Source organism: Astyanax mexicanus, chromosome 15 (genome assembly GCF_023375975.1).
Source record: "Astyanax mexicanus isolate ESR-SI-001 chromosome 15, AstMex3_surface, whole genome shotgun sequence".
Taxonomy (NCBI): domain Eukaryota; kingdom Metazoa; phylum Chordata; class Actinopteri; order Characiformes; family Acestrorhamphidae; genus Astyanax; species Astyanax mexicanus.
The window spans coordinates 1,762,138-1,781,534 of NC_064422.1; the positions used below are offsets into that span (position 1 = coordinate 1,762,138).

General features: G+C 40.8%; 1 protein-coding gene across 6 annotated transcripts in view; it reads right to left on the reverse strand.

Moving 5' to 3' along the window:
• The window catches only part of adam11 (ADAM metallopeptidase domain 11), a 174,339-nt gene that overhangs the window by 123,946 nt on the left and 30,996 nt on the right, over positions 1 to 19,397 (reverse strand). Inside the window, exon 1 of one of the 6 annotated variants that reach the window (XM_049464718.1) lies at positions 16,742 to 17,022. The exons of the other annotated variants lie outside the window; for them this stretch is intronic. Coding sequence (XP_049320675.1) covers positions 16,742 to 16,756 — 15 coding nt within the window. The 5' untranslated portion in view covers positions 16,757 to 17,022. Of the gene's footprint in view, positions 1 to 16,741; positions 17,023 to 19,397 lie in introns of those variants that run through there. 6 annotated transcript variants of the gene reach the window in all.

The following is a 19,397-nucleotide window of genomic DNA, read 5'->3' on the forward strand; positions in this document are numbered from 1 at the left end:
ATGCTTATGCAACAAGAAGTTGAATACTTACTTGAACATGGCTTAACTATGTCTGATTCCTATCCTCTACCTCGGATGGATGACTGTATTGACCGTATTGGAAATGCGCAATTTGTAACGAAGCTTGATCTCTTGAAGGGGTATTGGCAAGTCCCTTTAACGGACCAAGCATCTGAAATCTCTGCATTTGTAACACCAGATAATTTTCTGAGGTATACAGTTCTTCCTTTCGGTTTAACAAATGCCCCCGCAACTTTCCAGCGATTGATGAATTCTGTGTTGGCTGGAATTAAACGTTGCGACGCATATTTGGATGATATTATTATCTATTCATCTTCCTGGAATGAACATCTTTGTGACCTTAAAAATGTTTTTGGTTTAGAGAAAGCATCGCTCACTTTAAATCTTGCCAAATGCGAGTTTGGTAGGGCCACTGTAACGTATTTGGGTAAGCAGGTTGGGCGGGGCGATGTGTGCCCGGTGGATGTGAAGGTGCAGGGAATAATGGAATTTCCTATTCCCACCACTAAACGTGAATTGAGACGATTCCTGGGGATGGTGGGCTACTACCGGGGTTTTTGTCGAAACTTTGCGGATGTTGTGTCCCCGTTAACTGACTTGTTAAGTACAAAGAAGAATTTTGTGTGGTCTGATCTTTGTAACAATTCTTTTGAATCAGTTAAGGTGTTGCTGTGTACTGCGCCTGTGTTGGCTGCCCCGACTTCAGCCGTCCGTTTAAACTGGAAGTGGATGCCAGCACCGTGGGAGCTGGTGCTGTACTGCTGCAAGAACATGCAGATGGCGTGGATCATCCAGTCTGCTTTTACTCCAAAAAGTTTAACAGGCATCAGGTTATGTATAGCACCATTAAAAAAGAAGCCCTAGCATTACTTTTAGCTTTACAACATTTTGAAGTATATGTTGGCTCTAGTGCACTACCAGTTACTGTCTACACAGACCATTAATCCGTTGGTATGCGAAATTCTAGCCAGCGGCTGATGCGCTGGTCCCTTGTAGTCCAGAGCTTTAACCTTGAAATCCGTTATAAAAAGGGTTCATCTCGTGCTCCTTGTGACTAATTTTTGTATCTCAAACTATTTATTTTTTTTAAATGATGTTTGTTCTTAGGGTTGGGGGTGTTGCGGATAGAGATATTTTGGTGGGGGTTTGAGCATTACTGTATGTTTTTTTTTCTCCCCTCTTGTGTTTTCCTTTTGAGTGACAGGTCATTGGAGTGAGGGCCATCTTTGTGTGACATGGCTGTTGTGGATTGGTGGAAGAGAAATTTCCCACGGCTACAAAACCTGACTGTTTCGGCTGCGCAGATGACATCTTTTTCACTCCCGCACCGCCAGCCAGACAAACCGCCAAGAGTGTTTGCTTGTGTATACCATGTGGTTGTAAGATCTTTCCTTTTTATACTTAATCTAGCTCTCTTATTATTATTGTATTTTTTACATCACTTTGAAAACAAGCCTGATTAGCAGTGTAGGGGATAAAGCCCTGTTTATTTGATCACTTTTTCTCCTGTTTTTGTTAGAGAGGGAGGTAGGTCAGGATTGTATTTAATTTATATTTTTCTTTGATAGTTTAGTTATTGTATTGGGCCCTTTACGTTTTGTTTGTTATGTTGGGCAAACAAGTTATCCCTGAAGAAAAATTCTGCTTAAAAAAAATAATATATTTCTGGTTGCTGGCGTTCTTTTGTCTGGAGGTGGGGCGGGGGAAAAAGGGGTGTCCATATGTCCGGTTAGGTATACCCAGCCGTGACACAACTGTTTATAATCCATAAGCAAAAGAGCCGTGTCCAGACCCAGTCCATCAACAGTGTGTAGAATGGTGTTTTCCACCTCTTTCCACACTAAGTCCACAGAACTCGTCAGAAACTTTTGAATAAATTGCAGACGAAAAGCAGCAAATCTGCATGCAAGATGCACCAGACCTTCCCCCCTTCCTCCCTGGGTAGAAAGAGCACACCTTGTGGGACCCTGTGCAAATGGTCCCAAAAAAGTCCACTAAAATCGCTTGCAGCTGAGATAGCAGGCCTATAGGAGGGTCCATACATGAGAGTCTATGCCAAAGCACTGATGCAACCAGGTTATTAAAAACAAGCACTCTCCCCCTGAAAGACATCTGTCCATGTATCCATTTCCATCTCGCTAAACGGCCTTTCATGTTTTCACACACTCCATCCCAATTTTTCTGCTGTGTGCCTTCATCCCCAAGGAAAACTCCAAGGTACCTTATTTTCCAAGACATTTCAGGTGGCAGCCGAGGCAACCCTCCAGCCCACTGCTCCACTCTTACCCCAATTCACCTTAGCTGACGATAAAACCCCAAAATCATTAACAACAGAAATTAAACTATCAATATCAGCCTCATCAGCATAAGATGATAAACGGTAATGAATAGGATGCTCAAGTCCCAACTTAATACCCTCAATCTTAGAGTGAAGCTTATTTAGCAGTGGTTCAATGGCAATGGAATAGATATACCAGACAATCCACAGCCCTGCCTTATGCCCCGAAGAGCCTTGAATGGAGCGCTCAGCCCACCATTCATTTTCAGCACACTTTCAATGTCGTGGTACAATACTTCAATCATTTCAATAAAAGATGGCCCAAAACCAAAAGTCTCCAGAGTGTGCCATAGATATTGGTCCTCAACTCTATCAAAGGCCTTCTCTTGATCAATAGAAATGAGCCCAAAATCAAGTCCCTGAGTCTTTAGAGATTTCTAAAATGTCTCTACTTAGGCAAATACTATCCCTAATGGACCTGCCAGGGACACAGTAGGTCTGATCCTGGTGAATGACCTGCCCCATCACTTCTCTCAGTCTGGTAGCCAGGGTTTTAGAGAGGATCTTCAGATCTGTGCACAAAAGACTGGCCGGCCTCCAATTCTTAATTTTCTGCAGGTTGCCCTTCTTGGGCAGCAGGGTGATGACAGCTCTCCTGCAGCTCAATGGCAGGGAACCATCAGCTAAACTCTCATTTAATACAGCAAGCAGTTCAGCACCCAGCTCAGACCAAAAGGTCTTATAGAACTCTACTGGAAAACCGTCTATACCAGGGGAAGTCCATGCTCTATGCTCCCCAAAGCAGCACACCTAGCGGCCTCTCCAGTAATGCACTGGAGCATTCACTGACCCTCGGCAAACCTGCATAGAAATCTGCAGCCAGTTGCTCATTTTCCCTCTACTTACTTCTGTACAATTCAGTATAGAAACGTACAGCCCGCTTAAGGAGCTCTGTTGGCTCTGTCAGTTCCTGCCCATCCTCAGAGCGTATAGAGTGAATAAAACGGCTCTGACCATTCCGCTTCTCCAGACTAAAGAAAAATTTGGATGGGGCATCCATCTGGGTCAGAGTCTGAAACCTAGAGCGGACCAGAGCTCCCTGTGCCCTGACATCCAAAAGGTCTCTCAAAGCTGAGGTTTTAGAGCTAAGACCTCTGACTTGACTTTGGTCTCCAGTGGAGTCCATCTGTCTTTGTATTTCTAAAATTTCACTCTCCAAATCTTTAATAGATTGGGTAATGTGCCTTGAGACATTTAATGTGTACTGTTGACAGAGTTGCTTAATTTGTACCTTGCCATAATCCAACCACACCCGTAGGTTACCAAAATATGCCTTTTTTCAATTTAAAACCACCATCCCAAAAAACAGCAAAACCCTTTTTAAAATTAACATCACACAAAAGACTGGTATTAAAATGCCAATATGCACTGTTGGGTTTAAAATTAGCAATAAAAACAGAACACAAAACCAAAATATGATCTGAAAATCCAACAGGTGTAATTATGCAGCTTTTAAAAACATTCAGCTGGTACTTAAAACAATAAAACCGATCTAGCCTGGCCATTGAAATCCCTCACCTGAGACCATGTATACTGCCTAGTTCTCTGATTTAGAGCCCTCAAAACATACTAAATATACACAGACTATGAGTTCTCAGGATCTTACGAAGAGCACGCTGGGATGCAGCATGAGGTTCAGAATGATTTCTATCAAGAATTCCAATGCCAGCTGTAGGAGCATAAATGTTAAAAATAACAACCTTTAAATGCTCATACTGAGCACGGACAACCATGCACCTCCCCTTCATCACTTGTTCAACCTCATAAGAAATTAAGAGAAAATTCTTAGCAAACAGCACAGCCAGGCCAGCTCTAGAAGAATACATGCTACTTAGAAGAACCTTCCCATCAAATTCTTTCTTCCATTCCACCTCATTTATCATATCACTATGTGTTTCCTGAATAAGCATTTCTACACCTTTCTGCTTCATGAGCTCATACAGCAGTGCCCTCTTCCGAACGTCCCGTGCCCCATTCAGATTTAAAGAGCCCACCCTTACCCTACTCATTAAAAAGTAGAAAGGAGAAACACAATAGTAGAATGAGAAGCAGGACTAGACTAGGACTAGACAATTTCAGTCTCAAAACAATTATCTTTAATCTGTAGATTTCTTGTGGAGTGAACTGATCATCTCCTTCATTTCTCAAGAAAGTTTGGACAGAGTCAATAAAAAGTTTACAATCAGGTAAGTGTTCTTCAACCACAACACCCTTCATATTTTTGTTTTTGTGAAGAAAGGACCGTATCTTATCAAAAGCATATGCACTCCTTCTACTCCGCTGGCTTTTAACACCTGGAGGATCACTGTCAGAATCAGAGTGCCAGAGCCAGAACCAAGGTTCTCTCTGTGCTTCTCGCTCTGTGCCTTCCCTATCTTCCCACTAGCCTTTGCCCGTTTCATTTTTCTTTTACCAGATGGCACCCTCAAAACAGACTCATCAGCCACAGAGTCTCCATACCTCCCTTTCCAAAATCAGCTCAGCAGCTGCAACAGCATCCACCACTGCCCCAGCTTCAGTACAACTCTGCCTCCCCTGCCCCACAGTAACAGATCTGTCCTCTGTAACAGACTCAGCTGCTTTACCATCTCCCCCAGCCTGAGTATCTGATACTACAACAGTTGCTCACTATCCCCCACTCCACTAGGCCCTGCTTCAGCCTCAGTCCCCACTACTACATCAGGATAAGGCCCAGGCTCAGAATCTGCACCAGCCCACTACACCACTCACTGGTGCAGAATTTGAAGCCCGAAAGTGCTCTCACCCAGCTCAGAAGGACAAGAACGCCTTAGTAGGGGTGGGCAATATTACATCGTATACAATATATCGTGACACAGAAATACCATGATTTAAAAATTCATATATCGTTATCGCGAAAATACCCTGAAATATCGTGATATTATTTTAGAGCCATATCGCCCACCCCTACGCCTTAGGTGCCCCTCCTGTCCACACTCAAAACACTTTATTGTGTCTGATGTAACGAACATTACATACTCAAAACCATCAATCTTAAATTTAAAAGTCACGTTCAGTTCATCAGTTCCATTTTTAAACCATTAGGACTTGGCGTCTGAAGCAGACAACATGTTTCAGTAGTGGTGATTTGGTACCAAGGTGAATTTTTCTCATTCCAGACATAACCTGACCAAAACGGCTTAATTCTGCAATTAATACTTCATCTCTGATGAAAGGTGGGACATTAGACAGCGTTATTTTCTTGGCTGGTTGTATAAGGGGCACTACAGGTGTTAAAGTTCCCTGAATAACTACACTTAATTGGACCATAGCATTAGCTTTATCAATGCTGTCAAGGAAAATCACTACAGCACTGTTCATTTTGGAGGCAGACAGGATACTTGAGAATCCCGTTGCCTCTCTAACAGCCAGAACACATTCTTCTACTGAGCACCGAACCGCAGGGGCGATCTTAATCCCGGCTTAATCTTAATAGAAAAAGATAAAAACTCACTCAGCCGGCAACCACTTACTCACAGCTAGAGAGAGCTAGTGAGTAGGTGAGTGAGAGCTAGTGAGTAAGTAAGTGAGTGAGTGAGAGAGCGAGTCAGAGAGCTAGTGAGTAAGTGAGTGAGCGAGACCTTCTACAATGCTTTTCCTGTCTACCCAGATCGCCATTTTACCTGTCCCCAGAATGAAATTAAGCAGTTAGCATTGTGTTTTTCTCGAGCGAGAGTACTTGAAGCCAAGGATAAAACTGTTTTTAATAAAAACAACACTAAAACAATTAAAAAGCCGAAACAGTGGGGTTAGTCTGCGACACTCCATAAAACAATGAAAAACTGTCTCCCTCTCAACACAGCATGGACAGTTTTGAGACACGTCTGGGTTTAAAACCGAAATAAAAGCATTCACAGCCATTATACAGTGTACAACCCTCCACTGTAAATCACCATAGTTATTGGTTAACGGTGGTTTATAAAAAGCTCTCCAAGCAGGTTTAAAATCATCGTTTAAAACCAGTCTAGCACGCCATGGTGTGTCAACCCTAGAGTTGAGTTTTGTTCTGTTTAAAACTTTACACAAGTTTTATAAAAACACTTCCCTGTAGTTTTGTTTAAAAACAGAGTCCCAGTGTCTGCAGCCTGTAGTAATTGACCCTCAAAATCCCCAAAGTCAGGTGTGAGGTTCAGAATTGGGTAGAGCGCATCCTCTCCATTACAGTTCACGCTACAGTCTTTGAGCAGGGCACGCTCAGCCTCTGTTGGTGCACATCTGCATTTCTGCTGAAGCTGAGCTGCAAGACGAGCAGACCTGATGCCCAGACGTTCAGCTACAGGGCCCACTTTGTCCTGATCGGGCCCTGCAAGCTCCACTAATTCCCTCAGAGTCTTTAGTCCTTTAGAGCACAAAGTCCTGTCCATGGATGGATTGATGTCACTCGTCACATCCAGGCGTGCTCCTTTAATCAGTAATTCAGGAGCCAGTGCAGAGATGTGTCCTCTTGCTGTTGGGTTTTAAAAAAACAGAATACTTTAAAAAGTCCACGATAAAAACATGGCATATTCCGTAAAAACAGTCTTTTGGAGTTCAATAAAAACAGAGGTTGGTCCAGGTCTAGATTACCCCCCCTCTGGAGCAGAGCGCAAGCCAGTGGCCTCCATCCGAGGTGTTCTGGTCCAGAGAGAAGTCTCTGCAGGAACTGGAGGCGGAAGGCTGCGACTCTGCTCGCCAGGTGGTTAAGGCCTCCTTTATCTTTGGGCAGGAACAGCACACTCTGTGAAATCCAGTGCAGCTTGTTCCAGAAGAAATCCACCAGAGCGGCTTGGATGCTGGACAGAAGGCCTGGAGGGGGTCTAGACACACCAACCTGTGCCAGAGGGAAGATGCTGCAAGGTTATTACAAATTAAAACCCGCCCTCTGTAGGACAGGTGAGGTAGCAGCCAGGTCCTGCTGCTAAGACGCCCTTTAACCTTTTCAAGCAGCCCTTCCTAGTTCTTTTGTTCCATCTGCTCATCCCCTAAAAACACACCCAGATATTTAAAACCATTTCTCACCCAACTCAGCCCCTGAGGTAAACAAAGTGTCCCACCCAGCCATTTCCCCACCAACAAAGCCTCACTTTTAGCCCAGTTAATTTTAGCAGATGAAATCTTCCCAAAGTCACCCACAATGCTGATTAGATTGTCAATATCTTGTTGACATTGTAGAGTTAAAATGACAGCTTCAGCATAAGCAGACAGTAAAATCTTAAAATCACAGTTAAAATCACATTAAAACCACCAGAGAGGGTGCATCTCAACCTATTTATAAAAGGCTCTATGGCCAGAGAATAAAGCATGCCAGATAAACAGCAGCCTTGCCTTATCCCCCTCTGGGCTTTAAAAGGAGTGCTTAAACCACCAATTACCATTAGAATACTCTCAGCATCACAATACAAAACCCTGATCATGGCTATAAGACGAGGGGGGAACCCAAAGGCTGCTAGAACCTTCCAGAGATGTTCATGTTCTGACCGTCCATGCATTCCAGGCTGAAGAAGAACTTGGACGGAACGTTCATCTGCGTCACCTTCTGAAACCGTGACCTAACCAGAGCCCCCTGCGCTAGTGCAACTTTTTTAGTTCTGAGAGCTTTATTATGCTCTCGATTTTCTGTGGATTCTGATAAACTTTGAAGTTCCACTATTTCTATCTCAAGACTTTTTATAGAGCGGTTAATGTCTTTTGTGACACTGTGAGTATACTGCTGATAAAGCTGTGAAATCTGGACTTCACCAAAATCCCACAAGTGCTAAAAGATGCTTTAGTTAAACGAAAATTATTGCAAAAAAAGTAAAAGTGTCTCTAAAATGTACATCATCTAAAAGAGCTGTATTAAAATGCCAGTAAGCGCTTTTAGTTTTAACGTTTGCAATCCCCAAACAATAAAATCTGTCAAGCCTTGCTAGAGATAAAAAGTTTTCCCTGAAATGTGCCCATGTGTACTGGATCTGACCCCTATGTAAAATTTTCCATACATCACTGAGCTCATGTTTTCTAAGGAGCTGTATGAGCTTCCTTCGTAAAGCAGGATGACTAAAAACACATATTCTTCTTTACTGCATCTGTCCAGAGCTTCACAAGTTTAAGAACAACATCCTGTCAACCCCCAATACAGAGCATAAACACATAAAAAAATAAAAACACTGACTAAAAACAGCACGAACCTCACCAGACTGAGAGGTCCACCATCTAGAGAGCAGTATAGCTACACCAGCAGATAATGAGCTTCTATGACTAAAGAAGCCTTGCCCATCAAACTCTCTAAGCCAATATGCAGAACTTTGCTCATCACTGTGCGTTTCTTGTAAAAACATAACATCAATGTGTTTAAAATTTATCAGCTCAAACAGCTGAGCTCTCTTATAGGGATCTCTGGCTCCATTAATATTTAATGTTGCCATTTTAAAATCACACATGTTAAAAAGAGAGCTTAAAAACACAGCAAACAGTACATAGAGCAAAGCTCTGCAGAAAAGCCTAGACCATATCAGAATCATCATTTATCTGCTGTTGTAGCGCTGAAACTTTACTCTTTAATCTCCATCTGTTCAGTGAACCCCTCCTCCCCCTGCGTGCTCTTTATAAAATAAACTGACTTAATAAAGCCTTGGCGATCACGGAAATACTCTTCCACTCGCACCCCTTTAGCGTGTTTTGTAGAACTTAAAAAGTCCCTGATCATTTTAAACGTATAAATGTTCCGGGAGCCACAAGGCTGCAAAGACGGGGAGATGTTGGAGTCTGAGGATTCAGCGTTAGCAGCCGCTCTGTGCGCTTTTTTTCCCTTTGGTGACGGGGGGTTTAACAATGGGTTCAGCCGAGTCGCTGAGCGCTGCCTGCTCCCCCTGAACCTCAGCCGCCCCGCGGTGTCTTCCCCACCGTCACCAAGCACCACATCACCATCATCAGTATCATTTACAATATCTACCGTTTCAGTTACTTGTTCAGCATCAGCCTCCAGAGTTACACTGTCCCCAGCCCCAACGCTCTCCTTACCTACGTCAGCTTCACTCCCCGCGGCTCCCCCCTCGCCGTCAGACCCGGGCCCCAAGTACCCCTCGCTGCAGAACCACAAGTCCAGGGGGTGGGGCTGGATCTGATCCAAGGGGTGGAGCCTGACCTCCTGACCACCCATATCTTCTTTTCATTGGTTTTAAGTCATCGCATTTCAATTCGTCGTTAAACTTAACACGTGTCGCTTACGTTTCCCGACCAGGACTTATTTTATCTTATCAAATAAATCCTGGAACCCAACCTTAAGACTTTTACCGTTTATAGATCAAAATGTTATTTGCTACGTAGCACATTTAAATCACACAATACAGATTTAAAAGAAGGAACATGTCTGTGATTACAAACATAATAAAATGCTGTACATTTCCTATATAAATATTAACTATTTCATTTTTTATCTTTAATAAAAAGGGCCTAAAGACAAAATAAAAAATAAATAATTAAAATAAAGGATGCCAATGAGTGTCTTATCTACCAGCTACCATGTTCATTTATTATTACAGATATTAATACACAATCAAAACGAGTGAGTAAAACCGGATGCGGAAGAGTCCGATCTGCTTCAGACCAATGAAAACACGACGTAGGAAGAGTTGGATCAGATCCAGCCCCACCCCCTGGACTTGTGGTTCTGCAGCGAGGGGTATCTCCCGGGCCCCGGCGCGGACCCCCCAACTAGCTCCTCTCCAACCTCAGCATTCGCCGTGCTGGCGATCTCAGCGTGCGGCGGCGGGGCGACCTGCTTCTCCAGGCACGAGCGCACCAGGTGGCCCTCTTTCCCGCAACCGAAACATTTCATAGACTCCGTGGTGGCAAAAACGGTGTAATCAAAGTTGTCTATGCGAAATTTAAAAGTAACGTTAAGGTCGTCAGCGTTATCCTTCAGAATCATTAAAACATGACGTCTGAAGGATGCGATGTGCTTTAGGAGCGGAGATCGGCAGCCGAGGGAACCTTTTTAACATGTGATAGTACCTGCCCAAACCTGGACAGCTCGCGGGTCAGCACGTCGTCTTTAATAAACGGCGGCATGTTGGACACGGTGACTCGTTTAGAAGGGGTGACGAGTGGAAAAGCCTTATAAAAACTGCCGTTAATAGTGACCCCTATCCCACCACCTCAGCTACTTTATCCACGTCAGATAAAAACAAAACCACAGAGCCGCTCATTCTGGATGCAGATAGCACATTTTCACATCCTACATGTAGCGCTCCCTAGGGGTGACTACAGGTAAGTTTAATTTTAGAAAGACCAAAGGGAATTGATGGACCAGTTTAGGTTCGCTCGTGAAGCAGCAATATTAAAGACACACAATTCAACTGGGGTAAAATTACAATAATTGTATTCAAACTTTAAAGGTAGGGGTCTCAATAGATAAACAAGGTAAGAAAAATAAAAGAAGATAAAAGAAAAACACAGTATATCAATACAACACAAATTTAAAACAATCGTGTTCACCAAAATGTATGTATTAGTTTTGTTTCCCTCTTTTTTATAAAAATATTACACAATACCCAGTGTTAGGAGTTTATTATATTTATATATATATTTGGAAAATATTTACTATTTTATTACTCAGTCCTCAGTGTTAGTATTTTAGGTTTTATTAGGGTTTTTAATCATCTGTTTCTTTTCTTATTTTAGGTTTTAAATTAGGGGTTTGGATCAATATCTAAGGTAAGTATTATTATAGTTATCAGAATTTACCCAGGTTTAAATTGTTGTTTTTGTTCATTTCTTTGTTTGGTTTTATAGCCCAGGTGCAGTTTATTTACTTTGGGATTTTTTTCTTTTTTTTTGGTAATATTACTTTATTATTTTTGTACCTGTGTGTTCATGTTTTTGTTTTGATCTTTTAGAATTTGTTAGATTACATTTCTTTTAGCATTTTGAGCTTAGTTTAGTTGTGTTTAGTTTTTTTCATTTAGTTTAGTTTTTTTATTTGTTTAATAGCTGTATCTAACTGTTTTAAGCCAGACAGACACTGTGTGATTTTTTAATCAGGGGAGAGGTCATCCGCACGTTTGAATGGTTTGTCCTGTTTGAAAATGCACGTGATTTATTTGCTGACACTGTAGTCTGACTAGCAGGCTGAGAGACTGCACATTATGCAGCCCGTAAGCAGTAGAAAAAGCGCCAAATTCCCTGCGGAGCTTTAAACGCGCGGATGAGCTGTAACTTTTGGACCAGCACAAAAATCACAGTGTGATTTATTACATTGAACATAGTTCTACATCACGTCACAGACCATTTTCTTCAGCCGACCCGACACCAAGAAAGCGGTGAGAATTCTCGGCCCAAATTCGGGCATTGAGTCTGTCAGGCTCACATTCAGGCTCACGTTCAGGCTCACGTTTAGGCAGACAATCTGAACTCTAGTATGCAGAACTATATTATTGTATATTATTGTTATAAATTTTCCATTATTTTAAAGAGCAGGATAGTTTGACTTTTATTTTGCCAGAAGAGACTTGAGACAAAATGGCTGGTGGGAAGGGAAAGGACAAAGACAATGATCATAATGTGTCCATGGCACAAGTGCATGAACTTCTTGAGCAGCATTTTTTTTTATTTTTATAAAGAACTTTTACAGCTGCAAGAGACAAATTTAAAGCTTGCGTTCATACCATTATGGATACAGCCAATAAGAGGATTGATGAGTTGTTAAAGGAAGTAATGGAATTGCGTCTGAAGTTTTCCCAAAAAGAGACAGAAGAACTAACAAAGGATTAAAAAGGCTAACAAAGGATTCCAGTCAAACATGAAAGCACAAGAATCAGATATAGACAAACTGGCAGAATCCATGCTAATACTGGATTCTAAGGCTGACTTTCTTAAGAACCAAGCTAGGAGGACTAATATTGTCATTGATGGTATTCCAAAGATGGATAAGGAAAATAATTCAGTCTCAGAGGAAAAGGCACTCATTAAGAACAACTTAGACCTTGATCCAAATGTGATTGGAATAGACAAATCGGATGATGGCACAATGGGAAGACCTCGTCCAATTGTTGTCAGATTTCACAGAACCAAGGACAGAGACACTGTCTTAAGGAATGCAAGAAAGTTTGGGAGGGACTAGGATTTTCATTTATGCGGACTATCTGGAGGCTGTACGACGAAAAAGGAAGGAATTACTACCCATAATGAGAGGGGCACATCAAAAAGATATGTTAGTAGGCTGCTGTTACAGACCACCAAGTGCGAATATTAGCTATATGGATTATAAAAGTGACATGCTGGACAATGTATGTGACATGAATGTAGAGGTTATTCTAACAGAGGATCTAAATGTAGACTGGTTATCAACTAACTGTCCCTTAAAACGTAAACTTATTAACATAGCTAACATATGTGGACTGAAGCAGGTAGTAAATCAGTCGACTAGAATAAGTACCAATAACAAAAGTAGGAAAGCTATGTCTTGTATTGATCATATTTACGTATATAAACAGAATGGAATCATACTCTAAAGCAATATCAAAAGTCAGGCCTAAGATCATTTTGACAAGATCTTACAAAAAGGTCTCCCAGGAGGCTTTCGTGAATGATATTGGCAAGATAGATTGGTCAAATGTTTTTACTGAAAAGGAACCAGACACAGCACTACAAATATTCTTGTCCAAATTTGTTCCTGTGATTGATTTACATGCTCCGATTAGGAAAATGACAGTTAGAACTTTTAGTGCTCCTTGGGTTGATGATGAGCTAAAACAATACATGTCTCAAAGAAACCAGGCTAAGAAATTGGCAAATAAGACAAGGAGTGAAATTGACAGGAAAGATTATTGTAAACTGAGGAATTTTGTTACTAAACTTCATATTAGGAAAAAGAAGGAATACTTTGCCTCACAGTTAAGTAAACTCAGTAATTATAAAAAAAGGCTATGGAGCACATTAAATAATATATAAGGGAAAAAAATATCTCCCCAGACAATTTTTATTGAATATGGTGGGGCCTTCATCACTAAATCATTGGACATTGCTAATCATCTTAATGAATATTTTTTTAATAAAGTGGGTTCATTAAGACATAGTCAATTAGCTGGGGGAAGAAATAGCTCAATTCTCAATATACAGAATCTCAGAAGACATATCTTGTAGCTTTGAGTTTTCAGAAGTTAAGGAGGACACTGTGAGAAAAATTATTCAATCATGCTGCAAAGATAGAAAATATTTGTGGTGCTGTCTTATTAAATTTCACTGCTGCATTTGACATAACTGATCATGGATTGCTACTTTTAAAGTTACAGAGCTATGGTTTTAAACCCTCAGTGATCAACTGGATAACGAGCTATTTGACAAATAGGTCTCAGAAGGTTTTTTTTAATGGTAGGTTTTCAGATGGTGTAATGGTAGAATGTGGGGTGCCACAAGGAAGTTGTTTGGGCACATTAAAGTTTTCTATCTTCACCAATTAATTACCTTCATTTAGCTCTAAATGATGTAAAAGTTGTAATGTATGCAGATGACACAACTGTGTATGCATCTGCAAAAACACTAGTAGGTCTGACATAGACATTAAATAATGTGTTACAAGAAATAGAGGGCCGGGTCAAACAAAATAAACTGGTCCTTAATTTATCTAAAACTATAAGTATTTTATTTGGTTCCAAGCATTTCTTAAAGCATGGTCCAGTGCTTCAGCTTTCCATTGATAAAATACCCATTGAACAGGTAAAGGAAACAAAGTTACTGGGTGTAATTTTAGACAGCCGACTGTCCAGGGCAAAACAAATTGACAAAATAGTGACTAAAATAAGTTGTGCTCTTGCGTTAGAAGGTGTAGCCCATTCCTTACACAGGAACTGATGAAAAGAGTTGTTGGCACCTTGGTTCTGGGTCAGTTGGATAATTGTAATATTGTATGGTCCAGTACCTCAAATAAACTTCTAGCTAAACTTCAGCTGGCACAAAACAGAGCTGCTAGGCTAATTCTCAAATGCCCACTGCATACTAACATCAGAGATATGCACTCTAGTTTACACTGGTTAAAAGTTGAGAATAAACTGAAGGCGTGTCTATTGATATCAACATGGTCAATTTTAAATAACAATATCCTGCAGAAACAATTCCTTTTGTCCTGTAAAACGTCTAATATTTATAAGACGAGATCTGCAGTGGAGTGGCGATTTGTTGTACCCAGGGCTAATCCTTTCAACATACAGTTATAGAGCATATAGAGCAATCACTGCATGGAACAAGATTCCAACTTTCATAACTGAAACAAATTCTAAGATCACCTTCAAAACACGTGTAAAGAAGTATTTGGGAAAGGTTTATTGTGTTAGATCATTGTTTCATATTTTAGTTTGGCATTCATATATTATTCTACATTATGTGTGACAATGTATATTTTTATATATGGTGTGTTCTTTTGTTGTTGTCTTTCCTTGTTTAAGCCTTTGTAGGTGGACTTGATGAAACTTTGATAGAATTATTTATTGTTATTGTTTTGTGTTATATTGTTGTTGTTGTTATTGTTATCATTATAATTATTTTTAGCAGGACCCCAGGAAGAATGGCAGGGGAATCTGCCCAAGCTAATGGGGATCCAGTAAATAAATAAAAACATTATTTTTTGTATTTTTTCATGTTTTTAATGATAATTCCTTAAGCTTTTATTGGGAACATTAAACAATATGCTTGAATGTATAAAAAATGAATAAAACATGTAAATAGCAGTTAAAGTATAGCAATGGCAAGTTAAAAAATAATAATGAACTGTAAAACTATAAAAATACAGTTTATAGTCACCTATATGACCATAACCTTTTAACAGTAAAGAAAAAAAATGGATCATAGAAACCTATGCCACTTGTTCTTGAAAATGTTTTATGGGGTGGTCTGAAAAATATATGCCTAAAAGGTACAAATTATTATGTGGAACAATAGTTCATTTAAAACATCTTAATTTACGATTTATTGTACGTTTTTACATAAAATAATTAAAAGTAACTATCTAACTTTTACTTAAACTACATTTTAAATTAAGTACTTTTTACTTTTACTCAAGTAGATTAATAAATGTATTTTTACCTAATTACAATTTTTTAGTACTTTTTTTCATCTCTGCAAAAGACATCTCACGACGTGGCTTCTACAGGTAATCCAGAAAACACACTGAAAATACAGGTTTTGTAATTTAAAAAGTATTTTATTAATTAATAATAATAATAATTCAGTAAAATGTCAAATGTAGCCATTAAATATCAAATCATTGTGTATAAAAATAAATCAAAATTAAAAGAAAAACAAGTTATAATACTGGTATAAAAACTGGTCAGTGTCATGTCTGGTGCTGAAAGCATTTCCAAGTCTCCCACATCCAGCTCTATCTGCGATTCCCACAGTACCAACTACAATACCCAGAACGCACCACACCATGACACCACGCTCACTCCCGATCACATGACACATCACATGACACCACCAGGAAGTCCTGAGTACTGATTTCCCTCAGTGTATAAGGACCATGCTCAAGCTCACACCCCGCCAAGTATTTGTTTGGTTATCCTGCAATACAAAGCCTTTCTCTTGCTCTTGTCTGTATTCCGTGTATGATCTTGTTTTTGTTTTCTACCGACTTCGATTTCTGCCTGGACTGTTTATCTCATTTTGGATTTTTGCCTGCTCTGTGATACTGCCTGCCTGTGTATGAACTCTGGACTGTCTCCCGTTTATGGTATGGTTTCTCTCTGCTGCATCTCACTGGTATTGACCCTGTTTACGTTAACTACCCCTGTCTGCTCTATAACTTTTAATAAAGTTATTTTACTGTATCCGCACCAGTCTGGTTCCTGTCTGGCCCTGACAAAATACTCGGCCATAATGACAGAGACTGTGGATACATAGTCCATTAAGTCTGGTTTTGCTAACCAGGGTCGGCTTCTAGGTCAGCACCAGCAAACACTCACTGGTATGACCCAAGCCGTTGACGAGCTAGCACGCCAGCAATCTAAAGACACTAAAGAGTGTAATGGATTTTTACTCCAGTGCTCTGTGTTCTTCTGCAACTCTCCACCTGCATCTGATAAGGCTAAAATCGGGTTTATAGTCTCTAGACTATCCGGCAAGGCTTTGGAATGGGCTACGGCTATTTGGGAGAACATTTCTGAGTCCAGATACAACTCCATTTTGTCTGTTTTTCGTAGCGTTTTTGATCATAAAAGTTATGGGCAATCTAGTGGTGAACTCTTGCTTAACCTAAAGCAAGGTAAACGTTCAGTAGCCTGCCTTTGCTTTAGAGTTCCGTACACTAGCAGCTAGCAGTGGTTGTAATGACCCTGCTCTCATTAACATTTTTCGCCACGGACTGCACCCTGAGATTTAAAGAGAACTTGCATGCAAAGATGACTCACTTACCCTAGACCAGCTCATCTCCCTGTCTATCCGTATCGATCAGCTCCTGTCCCGTAGACCCAAAGCTGTTAGCCACACTCCCGTGGCTCATCCTGTGCCACTCCAGTCCGGTAATCCAGTGCTGGAGATTGCGCCTTCACCCGTCTCTGAACCCATGGATATCAAACGGTCCAGACTGTCTGTCGCTGAGAGGCAACGTCAGATTCGCCTTCACCTGTGCCTCTATTGTGGTGATCCTGGGCATCTGAGAGCTAATTGTGAACTCCGACCCAACTCTACTCAAGCGTCTGCTGTTTCTTCCTCGTCAGGAAAAAGGGTGGGGGTTTGAGATCCTGCATAGATTACAGAGGTTTAAACGACATTACAAAGAAGTTCAATTACCCGCTTCCGTTAATTCCGTCGGCCCTAGAACAATTACGTAGTGCCATTTAATTCACCAAACTCGATCTCCGTAGTGCATATAATCTCATCCGCAAAAGAGAGGGTGACGAATGGATTCTCCACCACCAATGGCCATTATGAGTATCTGGTCATGAGTAACGGTCTTGCTAACGCCCCAGCCATCTTCCTATCTTTCATGAATGACATCTTTCGTGATTTAATTGGTCACTCCGTTGTTTTGTTTTTTTAGACGACATTCTTATCTACTCCCCAGATCTTCCCATGCATATCCAGCAAGTCTGCCAAGTTCTCCAACGCCTGAGAGAATCATGTTTCTGTCCTCAAGCCCATGGTCCCGGGTCCGCTTGCTGACGCTGCACCGGCTGACGTTCCACCCGCGGCTGTGGAGGGGGAGGGATCGTCCATGTATGCTGTACGGGAGGTCCTTGACTCATGCAGATGTGGAGGTGTACTCCAATACCTCATCGACTGGGAGGGGTATGGTCCGGAGGAGCTTTTTTGGGTGGCTGCCAAGGACGTGTTGGACCCTGCCTTGCTCGTGGAGTTTCATGCACGTTTTCCTGGTAAGCCGGCTCCGAGACCCCGTGGACGTCCCAAGCGTCCTCCGACCGCCTCTGCTCCAGCTCGTCGGATTCCTTGCTCCGCCTCCGCTCCGGCCCCTTTGGGTTGGAATTTCTAAATAATGAACTAAGTTTAATGAGATCAAAACGATCAAATGATCAAACAGTGGCAGGCCAAGAAAAATATCAGAAAGGCAGATAAGAAGAATGGTGAGAACAGTCAAGGACAATCCACAGACCACCTCCAAAGAGCTGCAGCATCATCTTGCTGCAGATGGTGTCACTGTGCATCGCTCAACAATACAGCGCACTTTACACAAGGAGAAGCTGTATGGGAGAGTGATGCGAAAGAAGCCGTTTCTGCAAGCACGCCACAAACAGAGTCGCCATAGGTGTGCTTTTGCATAATGAGAATATATATTTTGCATAATAAGAAATGGCTTCTTTCGCATCACTCTCTCATACAGCTTCTCCTTGTGTAAAGTGCGCTGTATTGTTGACCGATGCACAGTGACACCATCTGCAGCAAGATGATGTTGTACAATAAACATCATTTCAATCCTGAAATATTACTGTGTCCATCAGTTATTAGATATATCAAACTGAAATGGCTGTTGCAAACACCCAAATATTTAGAACTAAAAATGATTAAGATTAATAGGGGTGCCCAAACTTTTTCATATGACTGTATGTAAACCGAGTTCATGCAAAATGACCACTAGGGCTGCAGCTATGATTATTTTAGTAATCGAGTACTCTACTGAAAAATCGATTTGATTAATCGAGTAATCGGATAAAACATATTTGTTTGCTTAAAGAGTAATTAAAAATATGCAAGAGACATTTCACTTAATAATGAATGACCAATTGATTTCCTTTTTTAGATGTTATATTTTTAAATTCACAACATGCACTTTCAAACTGCAAACACAAATAAATAAAGGAATAATAATAGTTTAATAATTAGAAATTGTATAAATTAAGTTGAATATTTTTTAACAAGGATTTCTTGTAAGTAGCAAAAAAAGGCATATACATTTGCATTATGTTGTACACCTTAGCTTAGATGTTGCCAGTTCGTTTCACCAAGCCGGTGACGTGTCTTTATTTATAAACTCCTCAGCGCCGTGTTCACTTACATAAAGCCAGTATTAAGTCCAGAGTTGTCTGTTTTTATAAACTAATTACACATTACACAGTATTTCTAATAATCATCGCTGTCGTTCTGTTATTAAGGTACATTAATGTTAATCTCATTGATTTGTTATAAGTTATATTAACCTTCTCTCGGCTCCACCGCTAACGTGTCCTCGGCTGGGACGGTGCAGCATTAAGACGTGCTGTTGTGGGAGGCAAGAGTGAATACACGCTATCCTGCCTAAAATACTGCATTGTTATTGTCCTTTTTCCTCGTATTGTCTTTTACCTTGCCGCTTTAAAATACCCTCTTCTCAACTAAAACCTCCGCTGCCTGCTCCTTCTTCCTGTGTGCGTAACACTGAGCGCGTCGTCATATTAAAAGCGCTGAGTTTTAATTAAATAAATGATTACTCGAGGTACAGAAAATTACTCAATCAATTTTTTTTATCGAGTAACGTGAATTACTCGAGTAATCAGTGTAGTGACCACGGCAATATATATTTGCATAAATAATTGATAAAATTACTGTAGAAACGATAGGGACGATAGAAAGTAAG